Source organism: Centropristis striata, chromosome 1 (genome assembly GCF_030273125.1).
Source record: "Centropristis striata isolate RG_2023a ecotype Rhode Island chromosome 1, C.striata_1.0, whole genome shotgun sequence".
NCBI lineage: Eukaryota > Metazoa > Chordata > Actinopteri > Perciformes > Serranidae > Centropristis > Centropristis striata.
This window is the reverse complement of record NC_081517.1, coordinates 36767676-36786241: the sequence shown is the minus strand read 5'-3', so window position 1 is coordinate 36786241 and position 18566 is coordinate 36767676. Positions and strand designations below refer to the sequence as shown.

Sequence of the window (18566 nt, the reverse complement as noted above, 5' to 3'; positions counted from 1 at the left end):
GCACTATGGCAAGGACTAAATTAAATACCAAGCTTTTGGTCATAGTAGAAAAAAACACCATGACTTACTTTAATATATATTACTGAAACAAATTGTCCTGATATTTGTATATATATATATATATATTTATATATATATATATATATATATATATATATATATATATATATATATATATATATATATATATATATATATATATATATAAAACATCTACCATGTCAGTTAATTGATGTTAAATTATGTTTAACAGTGTAACTTTACTTCAGTAAAGTGGAATTAACCTCAGCAGCTCAACCAAATTGCATGTACACTATTTTCAAGCTAATGTTTGACTGAAAAGTATGTTTTGTAAAATGATCACCATACTGTATTCACCACTGCAAACTGCTGTTGTTCTCACATGAATAGGTGCTCAACCCTGAAACACAGGTATAAAAATGATGAGGCAAGACAAGAGCAGTTCAATCAGTTAATTTTTTAATGTAAAGCTCAGCTCATGCATCTAAAAGTTGATTTAAAAGCTGAAGATGTGTTATACTGCAGCATCCTGGTGACCTCGGGGTTACACTGTCAACCATGACCTGTGATGTGGCTGGGGACCTTTTTGCATGTTGCCCACCCCCCTCCACATTTCCTGCCATCTTGTTACCTCACATACACTGATAAACATATAAAAAATCTGTATATATTTCTGCTGATATGTGTAAAGAAAATATGGAAGAAGTAATTAAAAAACAAGATATTTAAAAAACACGATTTTTTTTTTTTCCAGCTGACTAAAAAAGCTTGTTGCATCTTATTTGGCAACATCACAGCAAAACAGACAGTATATTGTTTAACTGTACACACAAAGCAGTATTTAGGGTTTTATTAAATCTCAGTGCATTCTGAGGAGCTAATTGTTTTTCAGTTGTTGTCAATAGCTAAAGAAAAAAAGAGACAGAGGCACAAGACATCAACATCAACGCAAGCCACTGCATGGAAACACCAGCTGGGGACCTAGAGGGATAGACAGAGAAAGTGACATTAGTATCTTAGGTAACTTTGTATTATCAAAATATCTTAAAGACCCAGAAAATCAGCCTCAGTGAATATGAAACTTTCTAATCAGAAAATATCTGCTTTTTTTGTTTTCTCAGTGCGCTCCTCCCTGATATGAAGCAGGCAGGGCTCAGCTGGAATAACATGATGTCATCGACCTCTGAGCACCATTTAGAAATAAGCAAAATTTGAATGTAAATCAAAGCTGTGGTGTTGTTTGCTAATGCTGTCTGCACTGTCAATCAATTCTGACCAGACCACATCCACATACAAGGAAAATGTCCCCTTACGTCTTCCAATTTAGGTCAAGTAAAATGATATGGTCAGTGGCGGTTCTACACAGGGGACTAAAGGGGCCGCTGCCCCTGTGGAGAAGCCCTTGGCCCATGCTGTGTTTTAAATTTAAATTAATAATAAAATGATCAATTTATAAGGATTTAAAACTGAGCAATTCTTACCTATTTTTTTCCCCAAAGAATATCTCATCGTTTATTATTATTTATTATAGTTTAATTGTGCAATAAAATATTGTGTATATAAAAATATTATTATTTATTTTTATTATGTACTGCGCTTTCAAAATAAAAGTAATTGTGCACAAAAATGAGAAATGTCATTGTTGTAAAAAATAATTGCTATTGTTGGTAAGTCTCATTGTTTCAATCAATGTATTTGTATCTTCCACATTTACTGAAATAAGATTTTTAAATAAGCTAAAATAGGTTTTATATTGCTTTATTTATAAGTTAAATAAGGTTTTGAATGCTTAAATATCATCTTTGTCATTTTAATGTGCCCCTCTGATTAAACACTGGCCCCTCCTAGGCCCCCATGGTAAGATTGCTCTAGAACCGCCACTGGATATGGTCTTCCTATGTAACATTCAAAGACATCATGATTCTAGGTTAACAGTTAATAATCACAGCATTGAGCAAAAAAATGTGTTATAAAGAAAATGTCTTACCGTGAAAAGCTGTAACAGTTGTGTGTGCTATTCACTTGTAGGTGGTTCAACACGATCACAGTATAGGCAGACTCATTTACGTCATCTTCTACTGTTTTTTCTTCAACCACAGTGAACACTTCAGCTGGAGATAAGAGTGCCGTACCCTGGTATTCACTGCAAATGTCTCCCAGGTTCACAAAGAAGCAAGAAGTGATATTAAAAACAACTTGTTCATTAAAATCGTGAAATCGCTTTAGCTCACTGTAGCTCAACTGGGCTTTGGTGAATCTTCCAAATCTCACCGTTGAGCCGTTTTGTACTGTGTACTGTGTTTCTTCTTTGAGCAGATGCACAGTCTTGCACTCCTTTTTCTTCGGTTTCAGCAGTAACATTGAATCCATGAGCAGGAAGTGGAGGGCCTTGAAATCAAAGTGGTCTTCGTAGGTGCTAACGTTTGCACCCTGCGTCTCTACTGCATCGTCAAAGGTTTTTGAAAACTCCTCCCCACTAGCGTACGCCAAAAGAGCAGTAGTATGGTTTTCTGTTCCTCCAGGGATCACCTTTGAACACTTGGGATTTACTTTCCATGCTTGTTGGAATCCCTTGCTGCTGTTTAGCTCTTGTTTTAACAGGCCTGAATGGATAAACTTCTTCAAGGCCTCTTTACGGCATCCATCGAACTGGTCGTCTACAGCATCTGGGGCCATGTCCAGCTTTTCACTTGTTACCTTTAAGTGGGTATGGAATTAGTACTTACAAGAGGAGAGAATGTTTTTCCTAACATAGAATCATCACATGTTATGAATGTCTATCTGTCAGAGAAATAATACTCACTTTGTAGCTGAGAGCTGTGAAAACGATTGCAGCAACAAGCAATTTTCTCCTGTCACACATTTTTAAAAGCTTTCCTTCTTGTACCTCCACAGAGCACTGAAACAGAAATCCAAGAAAAGCATTGCAGGACCAAACTTGATTAAAAAAGAAAGTTGCTCACAGTCCAGGAATGGGAGGATCTGGCATGTGAAGTGCTTTGTTTAGACAAGCCCTCGCTCTCCCATTATCTGTTTTTTTTTAAATTTTATACAGTGCCCACCTTCCCACCCTAAATAATTATTAATTATTTAACACTAAAATGACTAACAAATGTTTAAAGACACATACCTGAAGCAGGGAAAAGTAATTTCTTGGAGCAAAAATCAATGAACATCAAAAACTCTTCTCTGCTTTAGACTGACTGCAGGGGAGAAAAAAAGCTTATCAGGCCAAGCACAAAGTTTCCTTTCCTGTGGAAGGAAATAACATGCCGCTGGGAGCCTTGATGGTGAGTAATTTGTTCTGCTGGAGCTACTGAGGGCCTACTGTAGTGAGCTCTTGCTGATTTTAATTTTTTATTTTTTTATCACCGAGATAATCTTAAATTATCCAGAATGATGTCTCTTTTTTTCAGTTTTACCTCAATACTGTGTCTGAGTTCTTTCTTTCTTTCTTTCTTTCTTTCTTACACAATCAGTGAATACTGTTGCCTCGATTGTAACACCTTGCAATCCATATAAAAACTTTTAATTTCCCTTTTGTCCAAATTGTTAAATTAGACACTAGTTAAGTTTCTGCTTGCATTTATAATAATATATATAATAATATATGACATTCAGTAAGTAAATTATGCATAGACGCTTTGCTTCATGTGGAAGTACTGCATAGAGTCTTTAAACAGTAGTAAAAAAGTAAAAGTAGTAAAATAAATACTCAAAAGCTCCCCTGATGCCCACACATATTATTCTGTTGAATAAAATAAAATTAGACCTTTTACTGCACATATTCTTACCTGGTGACTAATACTGTCGGCTGCATTGTTTTTCTCTGTGCTCCGTAGATGTAGGGTTTATGAGCAGTGACTTCCTCTTCTGCAAGTTTGTGTTCCACCTCCTGACCTTCCATCCTTCCCTTCCTTCTTCGCTGGTACAGTATGAGGATGCTGACGCTCAAACTTGCAGTAAGGACCCCACCCAAACTGTATACAAATGCATTTAACATGCACCCACCACCAAACTGCAAAGCAGCTATCCAGTTAACAGACACCCACCTCTTGTGCATTTTAGTGGTTAAGTAGGCTATAATCCAGAATACATGGACTTTTAAAAAAAAGTCCTTTACAAAGTGAGTCAATGGGCTTTATAGTGGGAGGGATGTGAGGTCTTGTGTGAACTTGCCACGGGAGATGTTTGCATAGCCACAAACCAAACACTCATTCTTGTTCAAGTCAAATTTTGCAATACGAAGGATACACCAATTACATCAGGTGAACATCAGTATTTGTATCTGCATCTGCCCAGATTTTTACAATTGGTGCATCACTATGCAATACAATTTTGTATAAATACATTTTTATTTGTGCCTTGAGATGAAACGCTACAAAAATCAGGAAGCAGAGTGCAGTGTGTGTGTGTGTGTGTGTGTGTGTGTGTTGTACTTTTGTACTGATTTCCACAGCATTATTAACAGATTCAACAACAATATTGTAGGTCTAGTCATATTCACTTTCCTATAAAGCAAAATAAGAACCCTTAAAACATTTTTTCTACAGCCATGATGGCACATTGATTATCGCAGCACTATGAGCGATGTGCAATGTTTCCGATTTTTTTTATTTTATTTTTAATGTGCTTTTTTTAATTGATGTTTTTTACATCAACATAATTTTCATTTAGAGGCTTTTATTTTTATTGAAAAACTTAGCCGGAAGTCGTTGTCTTACACATTTGTTTGATACTGACCATAGACTGTATAAATACTGTATAATAATAGACTGTATAAGACAGTGCGTCGCATTTACTTAAATAGTTCACAATCCTTTATCATAACGTTACACATTAGCAAAAACTAGTTCACAAGTCACAATAATTGAAAGTAGAAACATTTTCCTCATTACCGGAAATTACGCTATTTCCGGTTCCAGACGCGCCAAAAAGAAAATAGGACGCTGACTGAAGCTTCCGTGTTTATATTTCTGCTTCAACCAGATTTCACCGAGTTATAAATTACTGAGTTTACTATTGACAAAAACATAACCATAACGTAAACGTCTGGACTGTTGTGCCGTTGAGTCTCCAATCCTAACTGGTGAGTTATGGCAAATTTACTCCGAAGGACACTAGCTTACATAAGATAACGTTAAAGATGCTCGCTTCAGTCAGCGGTGACGTCAACGTAACAGTTTCAGCTGTGTTCAACTCATTATTAATTTACTGTAATTAACTTGGAAATGATGTATAAAAATTTTTAAGTACTTGCACTTTATTTAGTTAGTTAACCCCCTGGAGTCTCCAAAAGCTCCAAATCATGATTTCTTCATCACATCCAGACTAGAAAACAAAGCAACGTGGAGCCCTACTGTAAATTTACCTCTAAAGTTCTGGCTGTAAACCCCATGAAGCCAGTTTCAGTTTGATGATGATATACCAAGTAAAACTGGAGACAAGGTCAAATATATTTTGTATAAAATGATAGAACTGGATGTAACCCTCTTATATGTTATATTTGCTACCTTTGTTCACATTTGCAACATTTTAAATTTTTTATTGAGCATGGTAGTGTTTTGAAAGTAAAAAAAAGATTCATAATCACATTTTATGTTGGACTAAAATGACCAAAAAAAGACTCAAAATGACTAAAAAAGACACAAAATGACTAAAAAAGAACATGAAATGACCAAAAAAGACACAAAATAAGAAGACAGAATGACCAAAAAAACCCCACAGAAGACACCAAATGACTAAAAAAGACACAAAATTACAAAAAAAAAAGACACAAAATGACCAAAATTGTTACACTAAACACACAAGACACAAATAAAATAGTCACACTAGAATAAAAACCAGAGTTGGATGACAGGATCACACACAATCACAAGATCACACTTATGTTGTTTTTTCTTTGTTCTTTTTGCAAAATGTTGATCCAGTAAGTCAGAATAAAAAATCAATTATTAGATCATATAGGTGAGGTTGTACTGAAAAAAAAATACCAACATGGCTTTTAACATTTTTTTAAGTGGTGTATACAGGCAGGATGAAAAGGATTAAAAAATGGAGTTAACGTCAGAAGTATACCATTAAAAATGAAGCGTTTTACTACCTTAACTAACTAACATTACCGTTACTTAATTATTATACCTTTACTCTAACATAACTTTATTATTATTATTATTATTATTATTATTATTATTATATAAGCTATTTGATAATGTAATGGAAGTATAAAACACATTAATTCAATGATTGCAATAATCCAATAATATTTTGATAAGGACCTTTCTCTTGTCTGCTCGTAGTTTTGATACATAATGCTGCTCATTCGTTTGTAATATTACTTGCAGGACTTATTATGTATTACATTGTTGTATTGATAAATATGATATACAGGTTAAAGTACTTTTACGAGTATGAAGTATAATATAGTAGTACAAGCATACAAGCTGGGAAATGTATTGGAATATAGATGTAAAAGTACTCATTATTTAGTTTGGCTCTTTTTAAGAGTATTTTATTATATTTTAGTATCATCACTACAGATGTCATAAATAAATAAAAGTCACCAGAATATTTTACATACTGTTGGGATGTTTCAGAATTCATATATGTATAACGTAATATATTATATACTGAACATAAACTGAGTTGCCAGTTTATTTGTTACACCTAGCTACAGATAACACAATCTAATGCAATATTTCTGTAATAAATCCCACATTTATGAAGGTTATAGTGTTAATTTGATTGATGAATTTCATTTATTCAATTTTGGAGGCGGTAATGTGTGGTACTGTTGAATTGTTGTGCATCATATAGCCAGCCATGTTTTCTTATTCTTTTGTCCATCCTATAACTGAGTAGGTTATATGATATGTTTTTATATTGCAGTGTTTTTTAGGTTTTAAAATAACAGGAAGAGCAAAGATCCAGCATCAACACTGCTGAAGTTTCCTTGAGCAAGTTGCTGAATTTCTACCAGCGCCAGCGGGTGCTGCACTGAGCTCGCTTTGGAGGTGAGCATGAGCAAGTCGACCTGTGGGTGCAATAAAGGGTCACACATAAGTGGTTGATAAGTACTTGGAGATGAGGAAGTGGGGAGACCGACTGAAGAAGGTTGAGCAGCTTGCTCAGTCGTTCCAGCTAAATCCTCTTACCGCACCCTACAAACCTCGACTGTGGCCGTGCCAGCCTTCCTCGGTCTGGAAGCTCTTCCCTCGTCAAAGTTTGGCCTTCAGCTTTGCTCAGAGCTGCAAAGAGGTAACACAATATGTTTTTTCTGATGCCCGACTGTCTCATCATTCAATATCTTAGATTTCTCATCGTGTGTTTGTGAAGGAAATGTTGATATTTGTGCCTTGCATTCCCTAGGGTGTGCATGTTTTTGCACTTGAAAAAGAAAAGACACCCCAGGGCCAGAGGATCTTCCTGGTTACCAGTTACAGTGAGCTGTGGCATTATTACAGGTACACATACATGAAAACGCTTCTGCTTTTATTGTGTTTGGAAAAAATGCAGTTATGCATTGATGAGGATTTCTCTTTTGATTATTTCAGGACTTTCACACAGTCCTTGATGCACTGCTATGAGCTGATACCAGAGGGCGCTGTTTGTAAGCTTTACTTTGACTTGGAGTTCCACAAGCCCTCAAACAAAGGAGCTGATGGGAAAACTATGGTGTCTTCACTTATCCAGGTAAGGGTACTTCTCACTCCTTCATCAACAATGTATAAGTTCCCCATGTGCAGACTGAACTTGGGAAGCCAGCCTTTTGTTTTAAAGCCCCCGTGACCCAGAATATCTTCAATTTACACTGAGGATCAATACGCCCATCAACCCATTGCAGACTTTCCTGCAACTGTTTTTAGCTTTTGTCATTTTAAATAGCAGTTTACTTGTTTTTTTTTCTTATCTATTATGTGTATTTTGAATTTGTATTTCTGTATTGTTTGTAAATGTACTTGTCATCGCTGTAAATGAGGGAAACTTCAGTGCCTTACGAGTTTAAATCAAGTGTATATATAATGCTGTTCAAACATAACTGTATATCTTTAAACATTTCTGTTTGTAAACACAAGCTGCTTTAATAACAATAACTCAAATCTTTTTATTTTTTATCAATTACTAAGCCCAAAAACATGTTAGAAAACATTCATTCATTCAGTAAGTAAAGATAAAGAGTAGTGATAGCAAAAAAAAAAATTCAACCACTACTTTTTCTAATTTCATGCTGTGAGGTCCTGCTGGCTCCAGGAGTTGCCAATCTCAATCTGATTGAGAGATCTTTTTTTGCAAGGTGTATTTAAAGGCACACTATGACTTACTTTTTTTTGCATACTGTACCTTTTTAATCTTCCCTACATATAGGTATTAATTAAGTTTTCCAGCCACATTTTAATGGTTTTGACTGTAGTTTTCTTCCAATATGTGAGAATACATAAGTATGGATTTTTTGCTTCAACAAGCAAATTGTAGTTACGGTGTCTGTCACATATGGGAGAAACATCTGGCTAGATAATTAGTAGTATCTTACCCTAAAGATGTAGGATATGCAGAATATTTAACTGTCATCATTGTGTTGTGTGTTGACAGTATGTTTGTGACAAGCTATTGGACATTTATGGGATTGAATGCTCCGCAAGACATGTCCTCAATCTTGACTCCAGCACGGAAGAGAAGTTCAGTCGACATCTCATCTTCAACCTCCAAAATGCAGCTTTCAAAGACAACATACATGTGGGTATGTTCCGTGTTGCACGGAGGCATTAAAATGTTTTTGGTTTTTCATATGTTGTGTTGTTTAATATGTTCTGTTTGTTTTTAGGCAGGTTTATCCATGCAATTCTTCAACCAGTTCTGTCCACAGCTAAAAGTGGGCTGAATGTTGGGATGACTTCAGCGGCAGAAAATAACGAAACCTGGTTTGTCTTTAGATTTGTGCAAGTAAATATTTTAACTTCTCTGCTTTCATCACTATATATAGTTTTTTTTCTCAATGATGACAGCCCAAAACGTGGTGATTCTGAGGGGATGCCAACACAGGCAGATGAGATGTCTGAGAGTCCACGGGCCAAGAAGCGTAAGCAGGAACGAAAAGACCTCAGGTTCCTTCAGGTGAAAAACAAGGACGGCCAAGACGGTCTCTTTGTTGATCTTGGTAAGAGAAACCACATGATTTTATTTTTCCTTTTCTTTACTCTTAAATACGACACATACACTGGTTAGATGCCTCTCTTGATACATTCAGCACCCATTTTATATATCAGTTTTTGTAAACCCTCGCATGTATGTACCTATTCATTTCTAATTATGGCTGTGATTTACAACAACAGGTGTTTACACCAAGAACAGGAATTTCCGCCTTTACAAGTCGTCAAAAGTGGGAAAGAATGCTGCATTCACAGTAGCAGATGACAACAAGTTTATTGACAAACCTAAGAAGGGAGTTTCTGCAGAGGAGAGTGTGTTCTTGGCTTCCTTAGTCTGTAATATCAGGTACATTGGACGCCTTCAATCTGCTGTGTTCTGAAAATATTACCCTTATTAAGCCAGAGCATTAGAGCTTACACATATTTCTGTGTATCATTAGTTTCACAGGTCAAAGAATTCTGACATCAGATGTCCCAGAAACAGTCCAGGAATCTGAAACCCCAAGGACTCATTGTCAGCAGGGACAAGCCACATGTACAGGTACCGCTGACAGCACATGCTTCTGTATTATATAACAAGTTGGTGTATAGATATTGTACATGACATGACACAATGTAACGTTGCTTCCATCCATCACGTGCAGACTCACTTACTGGCTGCCTGTTGTCCCCTCATCAAGAAGTGGACAACTTTGTATTAACTGTGGTTAAAAAGGATGGCATACATGGAAGTAAGTGTTGGGGCTGATAAAAGATAGGCTTTCACAAAAGATGTGTCAATTTCCAAAACATTTGCATGTCTTGTTTGGGACATATTTCCATGATCAATTGCTCTGGTAATTATTTTCTTGATTAATCGAATTGTTTGGTTTATAAAGTGACAAAGTCCAAGTTCACATTAATGTGAAACAAAACTGCAGAAAACCATCATATTTGATCAACTGGAACAAATTCATGTTTGGCATTTTTGCTGGATAAAATGGCTTAAATGATCAATTATCAATAGTATGATATCATACATTCGTTGAGTTGTAAAGTGTGTGTTGAGACCAGGACTGTCTCGTATGTTCTCATCAACAGGCATCAGACGGTGGAACTACTTTGCTGCTGAACAGCTGCTTGTCTATGACATTGCAAATTATCGCTGGTGTGAAAACGTGCAGCGGTTTCATAAAAGCAACAATATCATGTGCGTACAGTATGTTTCATGTTTCATTAGCAGTGTGCACCACTTCTCTTCTGATTCAGTCTCCTGCTCCTCTGCAGGATTGTTGTGGACCTCAAGGAAGAAGTGTGGTACCAGAAGTGTCATGATCCTGAATGCAGGAACTTCAGGTCTTCAAGTAAGTTACGATCCTGAGAGCTACCATTTTTAAAATGTATATTTAAAATGACCTCAAGAGCATATGATCTGTTTGCAAGGTGATAAAGTGTGCAATGGTGTTAACGCAAACAGTCTTGAATGAACATTTCTAATGTTACAGGTTACCCACTGCCACAGGAGATCTGCATCAGCTACATCATGACCCTGGTTAGTTTGCTTTACCGAGGGGGTCATTTTTGGACATCCCATAATATGGTGGTGTTTTTTCACTATTTTTGGACAAACTATACTACCACATGTATCAACAGAGTATGATTGGGCCATTTCTAGCATTCTTAGGCATTTTAAAAATTGACATTTTTTGACAAAAATCAACATATATTTGTATGACTTGGACATCCCATAATATGTTGGGTTTTTTAAATATTTTTTTTGACAAACTGTACTACCACATGTATCAACAGAGTATGGTTGGGCCAAGCTCAAAGACATGGGGCAAGATGACAGAAATATGCATACACTCTGTTTTCATCAGATTTATTCAGTTTAAAAAACATAAATTCTCGTGGAGCTGGTTGCACGTGCACAAGCCTCAATTTCACCCTAAAGTCGGCCACAATTTGCTGTAAAATCTGCCCTTAAACACTTTTGCACATTGATACTTGTGCCCGCTCCACAATGTTACCCATCTATCGATCTGTCATCACAGAGCTATCTCCACTATAACCATGTGGAAACTGGCCTGATGTATGCATGAGGTGAAAACTTTCCCACCGCACATTGTTTCCATATAAATACCACGTTAGTTGTGGGGAAAGACATACACATCTCTTCTACATCAGACCCATGGTGTTCTCCACAACATGCAGCAGCTTTTGATCATGTGTTCTGTTCACCGACAGGATGAGGAAGACCAGGCTTACTTAATGGACGATGCTGGCAACATTGAACCGAGCCAGGCGTCAGCCCGACAGAGCACAGTGTGTCCAGAGGAGAAAGGGACTGACGTGTGGGGAGATGGACAGGATGACCAGGACTATTTAGAGAGTCTGAACGATTTTGAACAAAACGGTGGAGATGTCTCTGATCAGCTGCTGCTCAAATGTATGGCAGATTTCGACTCCCCTTAGAGGCAGAGTTTGGTGTATTTGCAATGGCTGCACAGCCTCAAAGACACCGCTAACACTTTATGTCCTCCTATGAAGTATAACATGTAATAAATGGTTTATAACACACTATTACATAGTTGAAAGCAGATATGACTGTTAATGGTTTTGTCATTCCTCCTATGGGCTTCCCATAAGAGTATAAACAGATAATGAATGACAATATAGTAAAACACAGTTTTAATAATATAATGTGGCAAAGAGAAGTCATTAAGACTTAACTACATTATAGTTTGCTATAAACCATTGATTAAATGTTTAATCTTTTTATTGGATAAATGAAAGAAACATGGATGAATGCACTTTATGCAGTATAACAAAATAAAATAGCTTTTTAGCTACTTATACCTATTATTTAGAAATCCTGGATGGATTTTAGGGCATCCGTCAAAAAAAGAAAAAAAACTGAACACCACAGTTTTGGAAGAAAGTATTTATTTGGTACAGCTGACAAATAAAGACACTGTACTTGTAACTTTAGCACAAACCGCACCGTTGCCCTTTTCATATCATAAGAGTCTCCAAAAAAAAACACAAAATGGTTTGAACTGTCAAGGACACCTCGATGTGATTCGTTTGGTGTGTGTAATGGTCATAATGAAGTCAAAACATCTAAATTCACAATAAAATCTTTTGTCAGACGACTGAGGTGTTGCTCCGTTTACACAAGAAAAGTTAATGTGAAATGCTAACAAGGACGTTGAATTAATTTAGAAATGATTGTTTCTTTAAACCTGTAATGCAGAACTTTTCTCTGCTCCCTCTGGCAGTGAGTAATTACACCAACGCTGTCTCCATGTGTGCTTATGTCATATGTCCACAACTCTGATATACTGAAAAGAATATATGGAGCTTTCCCTGGTGGCGATTGGCTTGATCAGCAATGTGTGAATTTTGGCAAACTTTGAATGTGATTGGACGTTCTTTTATATGTAACATTTGTAGCTTTAAATGGACAGTGATACCAGTGTTCCAAATATTTACTCTGGAGTGCATTATAGAAATGATGGTATGCAGCTTTATCCTGCAACCTGTGGCACTGAAATTTGAACATCCAGAAGCAGGAACTGGAAGTAGCATTCAATATTTTCTGTGCAGGTTAAAAGAAGACAAAAACAACCAAAAAAGGCACAAAAACTCAAGCAACATGATTCCCAATAAGCCATTGACTAAATTGTGCACTAATACAGATTTATCAGTCCTTCAGGATTGAGAAACATGGGAATGCAGGAAATTACAACTACAGAGTATCAGGCACAATACTCTGCATCAGCAGATACACTATTTACAGGTTTAATGATTACATTAAATACCAACTTAAATAGACCAAAACATTAAATAATCTGGTATATAAATAGTCAATGTTGTAAAAGCATATTTATATATTTTTTTTCTGTGGCTCCCAAGAATAAAAAAACTGTCAAATGTTTTTTTCTTTCTGACTGAAGTAGTCAGACGTAATGGCAGTTTAAGGCATGAGTAAGTCATTTCCCCTTTGTATTTTTAACACTTACTCTTAGGTAAGTTATACCAGTCACATAATGGCATAATCTGAAGTAATTAGTCAGTGACAGAATGAAAAATTCAGTGGTACGTTACCAGATGAAGCGGGGACAATAGATACTTCAAACTAAGATTTGTAATCTCAGGAAATCCCCCTTAATTTACAACTTGGTTCTAGCTGTGTACTCTAAATGGTTGTCACCTTCCCTAATGTACTCCTTGATCCGAATTTACATCTTAATTTTGGCATAGAGTTCATCAATTTGCTCTCTGAAGTGGCTCCGCAGCTCAGCCCTCTTAGCCTTCAGGGTGGGCGTCAACAGGCCGTTCTGGACAGAAAACAGCTCAGTATGTAGCGCAATATCTCTCACCTGCAGAGGAAAAAAGAGCAAAAGAAGCATGAATAATAGAAAGTGCAGATAAATATTTGATGTAGTGCTGCATTTAACAATTATTTTTATTATCAATCTGCTGATTGTTTTTTGCAATAAATAATTTTATTGTGTTTTCAAAAACTGTTTTTTTGGAGAACTTTTTCATATGTCTGTTCATTCTGTTTGCACATTTTCAGCCAAATAAAAATAGCCACTTATAATATCCACTAATATTAGTGTTATACTATTTGCACAATTAAAGTCCACTTGTTGCTTCATGGGATTTTTTCAACTTGATGGAAGATTAACGTATTGATTTATTCAGTCAGTCAAAGAAAAATCAATTAAATGCCTACTAATTTCAGCTCTAATTTGAACATAAGAAACAAAGATTTACTATTACATTACATATTTGTTGCATTTAAATAAGGTTCTGCTCTCAGACCAAATGCAAGAGAATGGGAAAATACTGAACTTGAAGGTACTTTGATCTTAAACAATCACCTGCTCAAAAGACTTGAGTCCTGCGTCTTTGCCCAACCTCAGGATGTCCTCCAGAATGGCTTTCTTCACATCCTGAAAACAGTTAGAAAAATGTTAGAATGTACAGCATGTGTGGTTTTGTGTTTGGGCTCCTGATAGTAATAGCTCTCACCTTGTTTTTGCAAAGTTCAGAGTAAGAGCCTTCAATCCCTTTTTTCTTGATCCACATAGGTAAAAAGTCAGGATCAGGTACCACTATCCCAACCAGACAAGCCTGAAAAATACAACACAGATAGCATTAAGAAATGTGCCAAATAAATTGTACCAAACTGTAAACTGTACTGTGCATTATGATTAAAAAAAATCTGATATGCACTAGCTAGCTAATAACTTACCTGTAAGCTGTCGCCATGAACAAATATCTGAGCCACTGGATCACTGAGACTATACACACACTCTATTTTCTCAGGGGCGATGTATTCTCCTTGTGCCAGCTTAAAAATGTGCTTCTTTCTGTCTGTAATCTTCAGAGTGCCGTTCTGCAATAAACCAGAAAAGAAACACAGCTTGAAAGTAGGCTTGGTCTGTATCTATACCTTCATTACATTTCTGGAATAAACGCTTTATGAAGGTATGTGTCCAAGCTGCGACTTTGCTATGTTCCACAAGAGAAAATATTACATCTACTCACCTTATATAATACAAACACACTTTCTGAATTTGTTTTTCTCTCATACTGCCTGAATTTCTACATCTCATATAGTGTGAGGATGCCTACTTGAAATGAAGATTGCAACTTATGCTATGGCACTTGACTTAATACATCTATCTATTAAGATAATCAAAGATGAAAAGAGCCCTTCAGCCTGCTTTGCTTACAGGAAGCCATTTTCCAATGTCTCCTGTGTGCAGCCATCCATCCTCGTCGATCGCCTCTGACGTTTTCTCGGGATCTTTCAGGTATCCAAGGAAAACATTTGGTCCTTTGACACACACCTACAGGGAGAGATGACATTGTAGGTGAGAAATCAACCTTAATTAACTCATTTAACCTCCTGGCACACATGCAAAGTGTTTGAGCTTTAGGATAGCAATGACTGTTGGTTGGTCCAGACTGAAATATCAACAAATATTCATGTTGCCCAGAGAATAAATCCTACTGACTTTGAGGCTCTTGACTTTCTCTGCAGCACTCATAGCAGGTCAGTTTTCACTTGTGCTGAGAAAGACCTTAACACATATGGATTGGCACAAAATGTAGTACATTCAGATGATGTGTCCTAAGGTTGATGTTTTCTTCTGAATGTTGCCACCAGTCTGCACACACAACTGCCAGTGACGTAGCCGTGACGTAGACTCCATATTGGTCTATTTTTTTTTTAAGGAGTCATTTTTGGACATTCCATCCGTGTTTTTTCACAAATTTTAGACAAATTATACTATAACATGTATCAACACAGTATAATTGGGCCATTTATAGCATTTTTAGGCATTTTCAAATTTGACCATTTTTGACAAAAATCGACATACTATAGTATGACTTTTTTTATGAGGGGGTCATTTTTGGACATTCGATAATATGGGAAATAATAAAAAAAAAATGTATATATAATATAATTGAAAATATAATATTCCTCTGTTTCCTTATTGTTTTTATAGATAGCAACTTTTTTCCTTTGAGTTTTTTGCCACTAGTCTGCACACCAGTGACGTAGCCATGGCGTTGACTCCAAATTCGTCGACATGTAAAAATTTCATGGAAATAGTCATAGTATAATATGTCAAAATTTCATGAAAAAAGTCATAGTATAAGTATACAGTAGTATACAGAATACTGTTTGCAAAGCAAATAAATACATTTTGCCAACATTTCCCACTTCTATGTATTTGATCATTGTGGATGAAGCTCTCCTCACCTCTCCCTCTCCATTGGCTGCCAGGTAGTTCATTTCTGCCACATCCACCAGTTTGACAGCATTGCACGGCAGAGGAGGCCCAACATGACCTGCAGACACAGAATAACAACACTTCAGTTTCTCTGTTCAAATAAAAAAAAAAGCTTAAATTTGACTTATAATACATGCAAATGGACAGGAGTTTATACCTGCTGTCCAGTCCCCGGGCATCGACATGGTGCACCCGGCGGTGCATTCAGTCTGTCCGTAACCTTCATAAAACTGGAGTGCAGAGTGACACTTCAGTGACAGTTACAGTTATTATTTAAAGAATTGCCAATCAATCAGTGAGCTTACCTGACAGCCCAGTGCAGCTCGGAGGAACGTCAGGATGGTGGGAGACACCGGGGCTGCTCCTGTGATGATGAGTCTGACACGACCACCCAGACTCGCCTGCAAAGTGTTTTATTTATTTATTTTAGTAGTTTATTATCCATCATAAAACCCACTGGAGATTCAATTAGGGTTATCAAAAGTATCAATGCTTTTCTAGTAGTGCATATTCAAAATTATACAATCTGTTAATTATTCTTCTGACAGCCATATAAAAAAAAAACCCCATCTACAATAAGATTTTTAACTGAAGGCTGCAGAGATGAAACAATCAGAAATTGATGTTGTGCCTTTAACAATATAAAATACATAAGTTTAATTTGTTTATGTACCTGCAAACAAAAGACAAAGCCCAATTCAAAGCTAAGAATGTATGGTATCTACGTAATAAAAGTAATTTATTGAAAAAAAAAAAAAGGCAAGTTAATAAATAAGTTGAACAAAAAAAAGTTGTCATGTTTACCTGAACTTTTTTGAAGATGATTTTGTCCCACATGCTGTCCTTTCTGACCACACCACTTTTAAGCTCCGCCTCCTTCCTCTTGAAAGCAAAATCGAGCAGCCATCTCTTCAGCGGCGTGTTGGCCTGACTGAACACCTGTGGAGAATTGAGGTTTATCTTAAAACAGGGTATAAGGAAAATCAGAGGAGCATTTAGACTTATGTTAATGAGTAAAAATATAAAATACAGAATATATATATATATATATATATATATATATATATATATATATATAGGTCACAGATGGAAGCTCCAGAAAAAATTTAAAACAGTGAATCAGCTGGCTCTTCAAACTGAGTAACATTAGATAAACTGACCTTGTCAAACATGCGGTTCAGGAGACGTGGGACCACAGGGAACACTGTTGGCTGCAGCATTTTCAAGTCGTCCATCAAAAGTCGGATGTCCCCTTGGAAGTAGCCGATTCGGGCCCCGTGGATGAGGATGACACCCTGATGAAGAGAGAGCTGCTTATTCCTACTTGTTAAAGTTAAAGCAATGTGGCAATTTAACCACAAGAGAGCAGTGTTGTTGAGAACATCACCAATGTTTGTTATTTAAACCCACTGCAGTACTTTCCAAATGCAGAAGCTGTTATTGATCGTGCTACTAAGTTACCTTGAAGGTCAAGGATACTTGATATTTATAGATTATTAATTCATCAAAACAGCTGAGGAAGACATTAAGTTGACTTAGACATGCTTGTCACACAGTATCCTGCTTTCTTTAAAGCTGCAGGGCGGTTGGTATCATTGCCTCCGTCATGAAGGTGTTTTTTTTTTGTTTGATGTCTTTATATCACAACAATACTTGTTCTATAAAACTTTTCTAAATGTAAATCAAATAAAACAAGCCTACCAAAAGCATCTGTAACAAATTAACAAAATTTGACTGTCTTTGTGCAGATATGCCCATATTTATAAGAAAACACTATCAAGAATGTGGCAAATGATTGAATGCCAACTGTATGTTGAATTTTAGATACTCTGTGCCAGGAATGGGAATCAAAAATTTGAATATATTAATATTTTTTTGTCAGTTTTTCTGACAGCGTAATGCAAAACAATATGAAACTGACATTTTTTTTTTTATAACTGATGAAAAGTGATTCTGACAATAGTCCTATGACTCTGGACCCAGCTTATAATTTCATTGTGCAATAGATCTGAAGGAAAACAAGTCCAACACATACCTGTACCACCCTCTCAAACATGTGAGCTAGGGGGAGATAGGATGCATGAATATCATGGAGGGTCAGCATGCAGTGTACCTGCGGAGGACACACAAAACAAAACACGTGCACGTCTGCCGGTCAAGCATAGCGTACTGTACCTCCACCACCCTCTCAAACATGTGGGCCAAAGGGAGGAAGGAGATGAGCACATCTTTATTGCTGGGCTTCAGTATGCCCTGGACGACAACATACACGAGGGGGAGGAAGAGTAAGGAGGTATGGACACAAGAGGACAGAGGAATGGACGCCAGACAGACAGGAAAATATGTCGAGGTCAAAGAGGGTCAACCTGTGTCAGGCAGGGAGTTTAGATTTCAGTTTGATTGGTCTATCTGTAACCAGGATTACAGAAAAACTGACGGTCCAAATGTCATGAAACTTTCATGAAATTTATCGTGGAAAGATGTGAGATTGGCAGAGGAACTATCAATTCAATTTTGGAGCAGATCTGAATAACGGATAGGACACACAAATCATTTTTCTTTTTTGTTTACATTTGAAATTAGGGAATTTGTGCTGCATTCA

At 36.5% G+C, this 18566-nt stretch overlaps 3 protein-coding genes across 5 annotated transcripts in view; 1 reads left to right on the top strand and 2 right to left on the bottom strand.

Annotated features, from left to right (window-relative positions):
• Nucleotides 1-316: 316 nt before the first annotated feature.
• si:ch211-145b13.6 (GPI-linked NAD(P)(+)--arginine ADP-ribosyltransferase 1) lies at nt 317-3250 on the bottom strand. Its single transcript, XM_059329931.1, has 4 exons — nt 3152-3250; nt 2825-2920; nt 2009-2718; nt 317-1002 (listed from the first exon to the last, which is right to left on the bottom strand). The coding sequence occupies exons 2-4, from the start codon at nt 2882-2884 to the stop codon at nt 927-929; spliced, it is 846 nt and encodes a 281-aa protein (XP_059185914.1). The 5' UTR covers nt 2885-2920; nt 3152-3250; the 3' UTR covers nt 317-926.
• Nucleotides 3251-4920: 1670 nt separating this feature from the next.
• Nucleotides 4921-12241, top strand: primpol (primase and polymerase (DNA-directed)). The gene is made up of 14 exons (XM_059340949.1): nt 4921-5110; nt 6910-7278; nt 7390-7484; nt 7575-7713; nt 8611-8758; nt 8843-8939; nt 9024-9175; nt 9351-9513; nt 9608-9708; nt 9812-9898; nt 10248-10356; nt 10434-10510; nt 10652-10698; nt 11394-12241. The coding sequence occupies exons 2-14, from the start codon at nt 7105-7107 to the stop codon at nt 11619-11621; spliced, it is 1617 nt and encodes a 538-aa protein (XP_059196932.1). The 5' UTR covers nt 4921-5110; nt 6910-7104; the 3' UTR covers nt 11622-12241.
• Nucleotides 12242-12669: 428 nt separating this feature from the next.
• Nucleotides 12670-18566, bottom strand: part of acsl1a (acyl-CoA synthetase long chain family member 1a) — a 30225-nt gene continuing 24328 nt past the window's right edge. For 2 of the 3 annotated variants that reach the window (XM_059340923.1, XM_059340931.1), the window contains exons 11-21: nt 18000-18077; nt 17125-17259; nt 16769-16903; nt 16270-16365; nt 16122-16194; nt 15934-16022; nt 14897-15013; nt 14413-14556; nt 14190-14291; nt 14039-14110; nt 12670-13531 (exon numbers count right to left, since the gene is read on the bottom strand). In XM_059340923.1, coding sequence (XP_059196906.1) covers nt 13391-13531; nt 14039-14110; nt 14190-14291; nt 14413-14556; nt 14897-15013; nt 15934-16022; nt 16122-16194; nt 16270-16365; nt 16769-16903; nt 17125-17259; nt 18000-18077 — 1182 coding nt within the window. In that variant the 3' untranslated portion in view covers nt 12670-13390. Of the gene's footprint in view, nt 13532-14038; nt 14111-14189; nt 14292-14412; nt 14557-14896; nt 15014-15933; nt 16023-16121; nt 16195-16269; nt 16366-16768; nt 16904-17124; nt 17260-17999; nt 18078-18139; nt 18218-18566 lie in introns of all 3 variants that reach the window. The other variant, XM_059340940.1, reaches the window with a different exon arrangement.

Coding starts and splice junctions, on each gene's coding strand:
- si:ch211-145b13.6 (XM_059329931.1), bottom strand. CDS start 2,884: ATGTGTGACAGGAGAAAATTGCTTGTTGCTGCAATCGTTTTCACAGCT. Junction 2,719..2,824: donor TCACAGCTCTCAGCTACAAA/GTGAGTATTATT, acceptor ACCCACTTAAAG/GTAACAAGTGAAAAGCTGGA. Junction 1,003..2,008: donor AACTGTTACAGCTTTTCACG/GTAAGACATTTT, acceptor CTATCCCTCTAG/GTCCCCAGCTGGTGTTTCCA.
- primpol (XM_059340949.1), top strand. CDS start 7,105: ATGAGGAAGTGGGGAGACCGACTGAAGAAGGTTGAGCAGCTTGCTCAG. Junction 7,485..7,574: donor GAGCTGTGGCATTATTACAG/GTACACATACAT, acceptor TGATTATTTCAG/GACTTTCACACAGTCCTTGA. Junction 10,357..10,433: donor CATAAAAGCAACAATATCAT/GTGCGTACAGTA, acceptor GCTCCTCTGCAG/GATTGTTGTGGACCTCAAGG.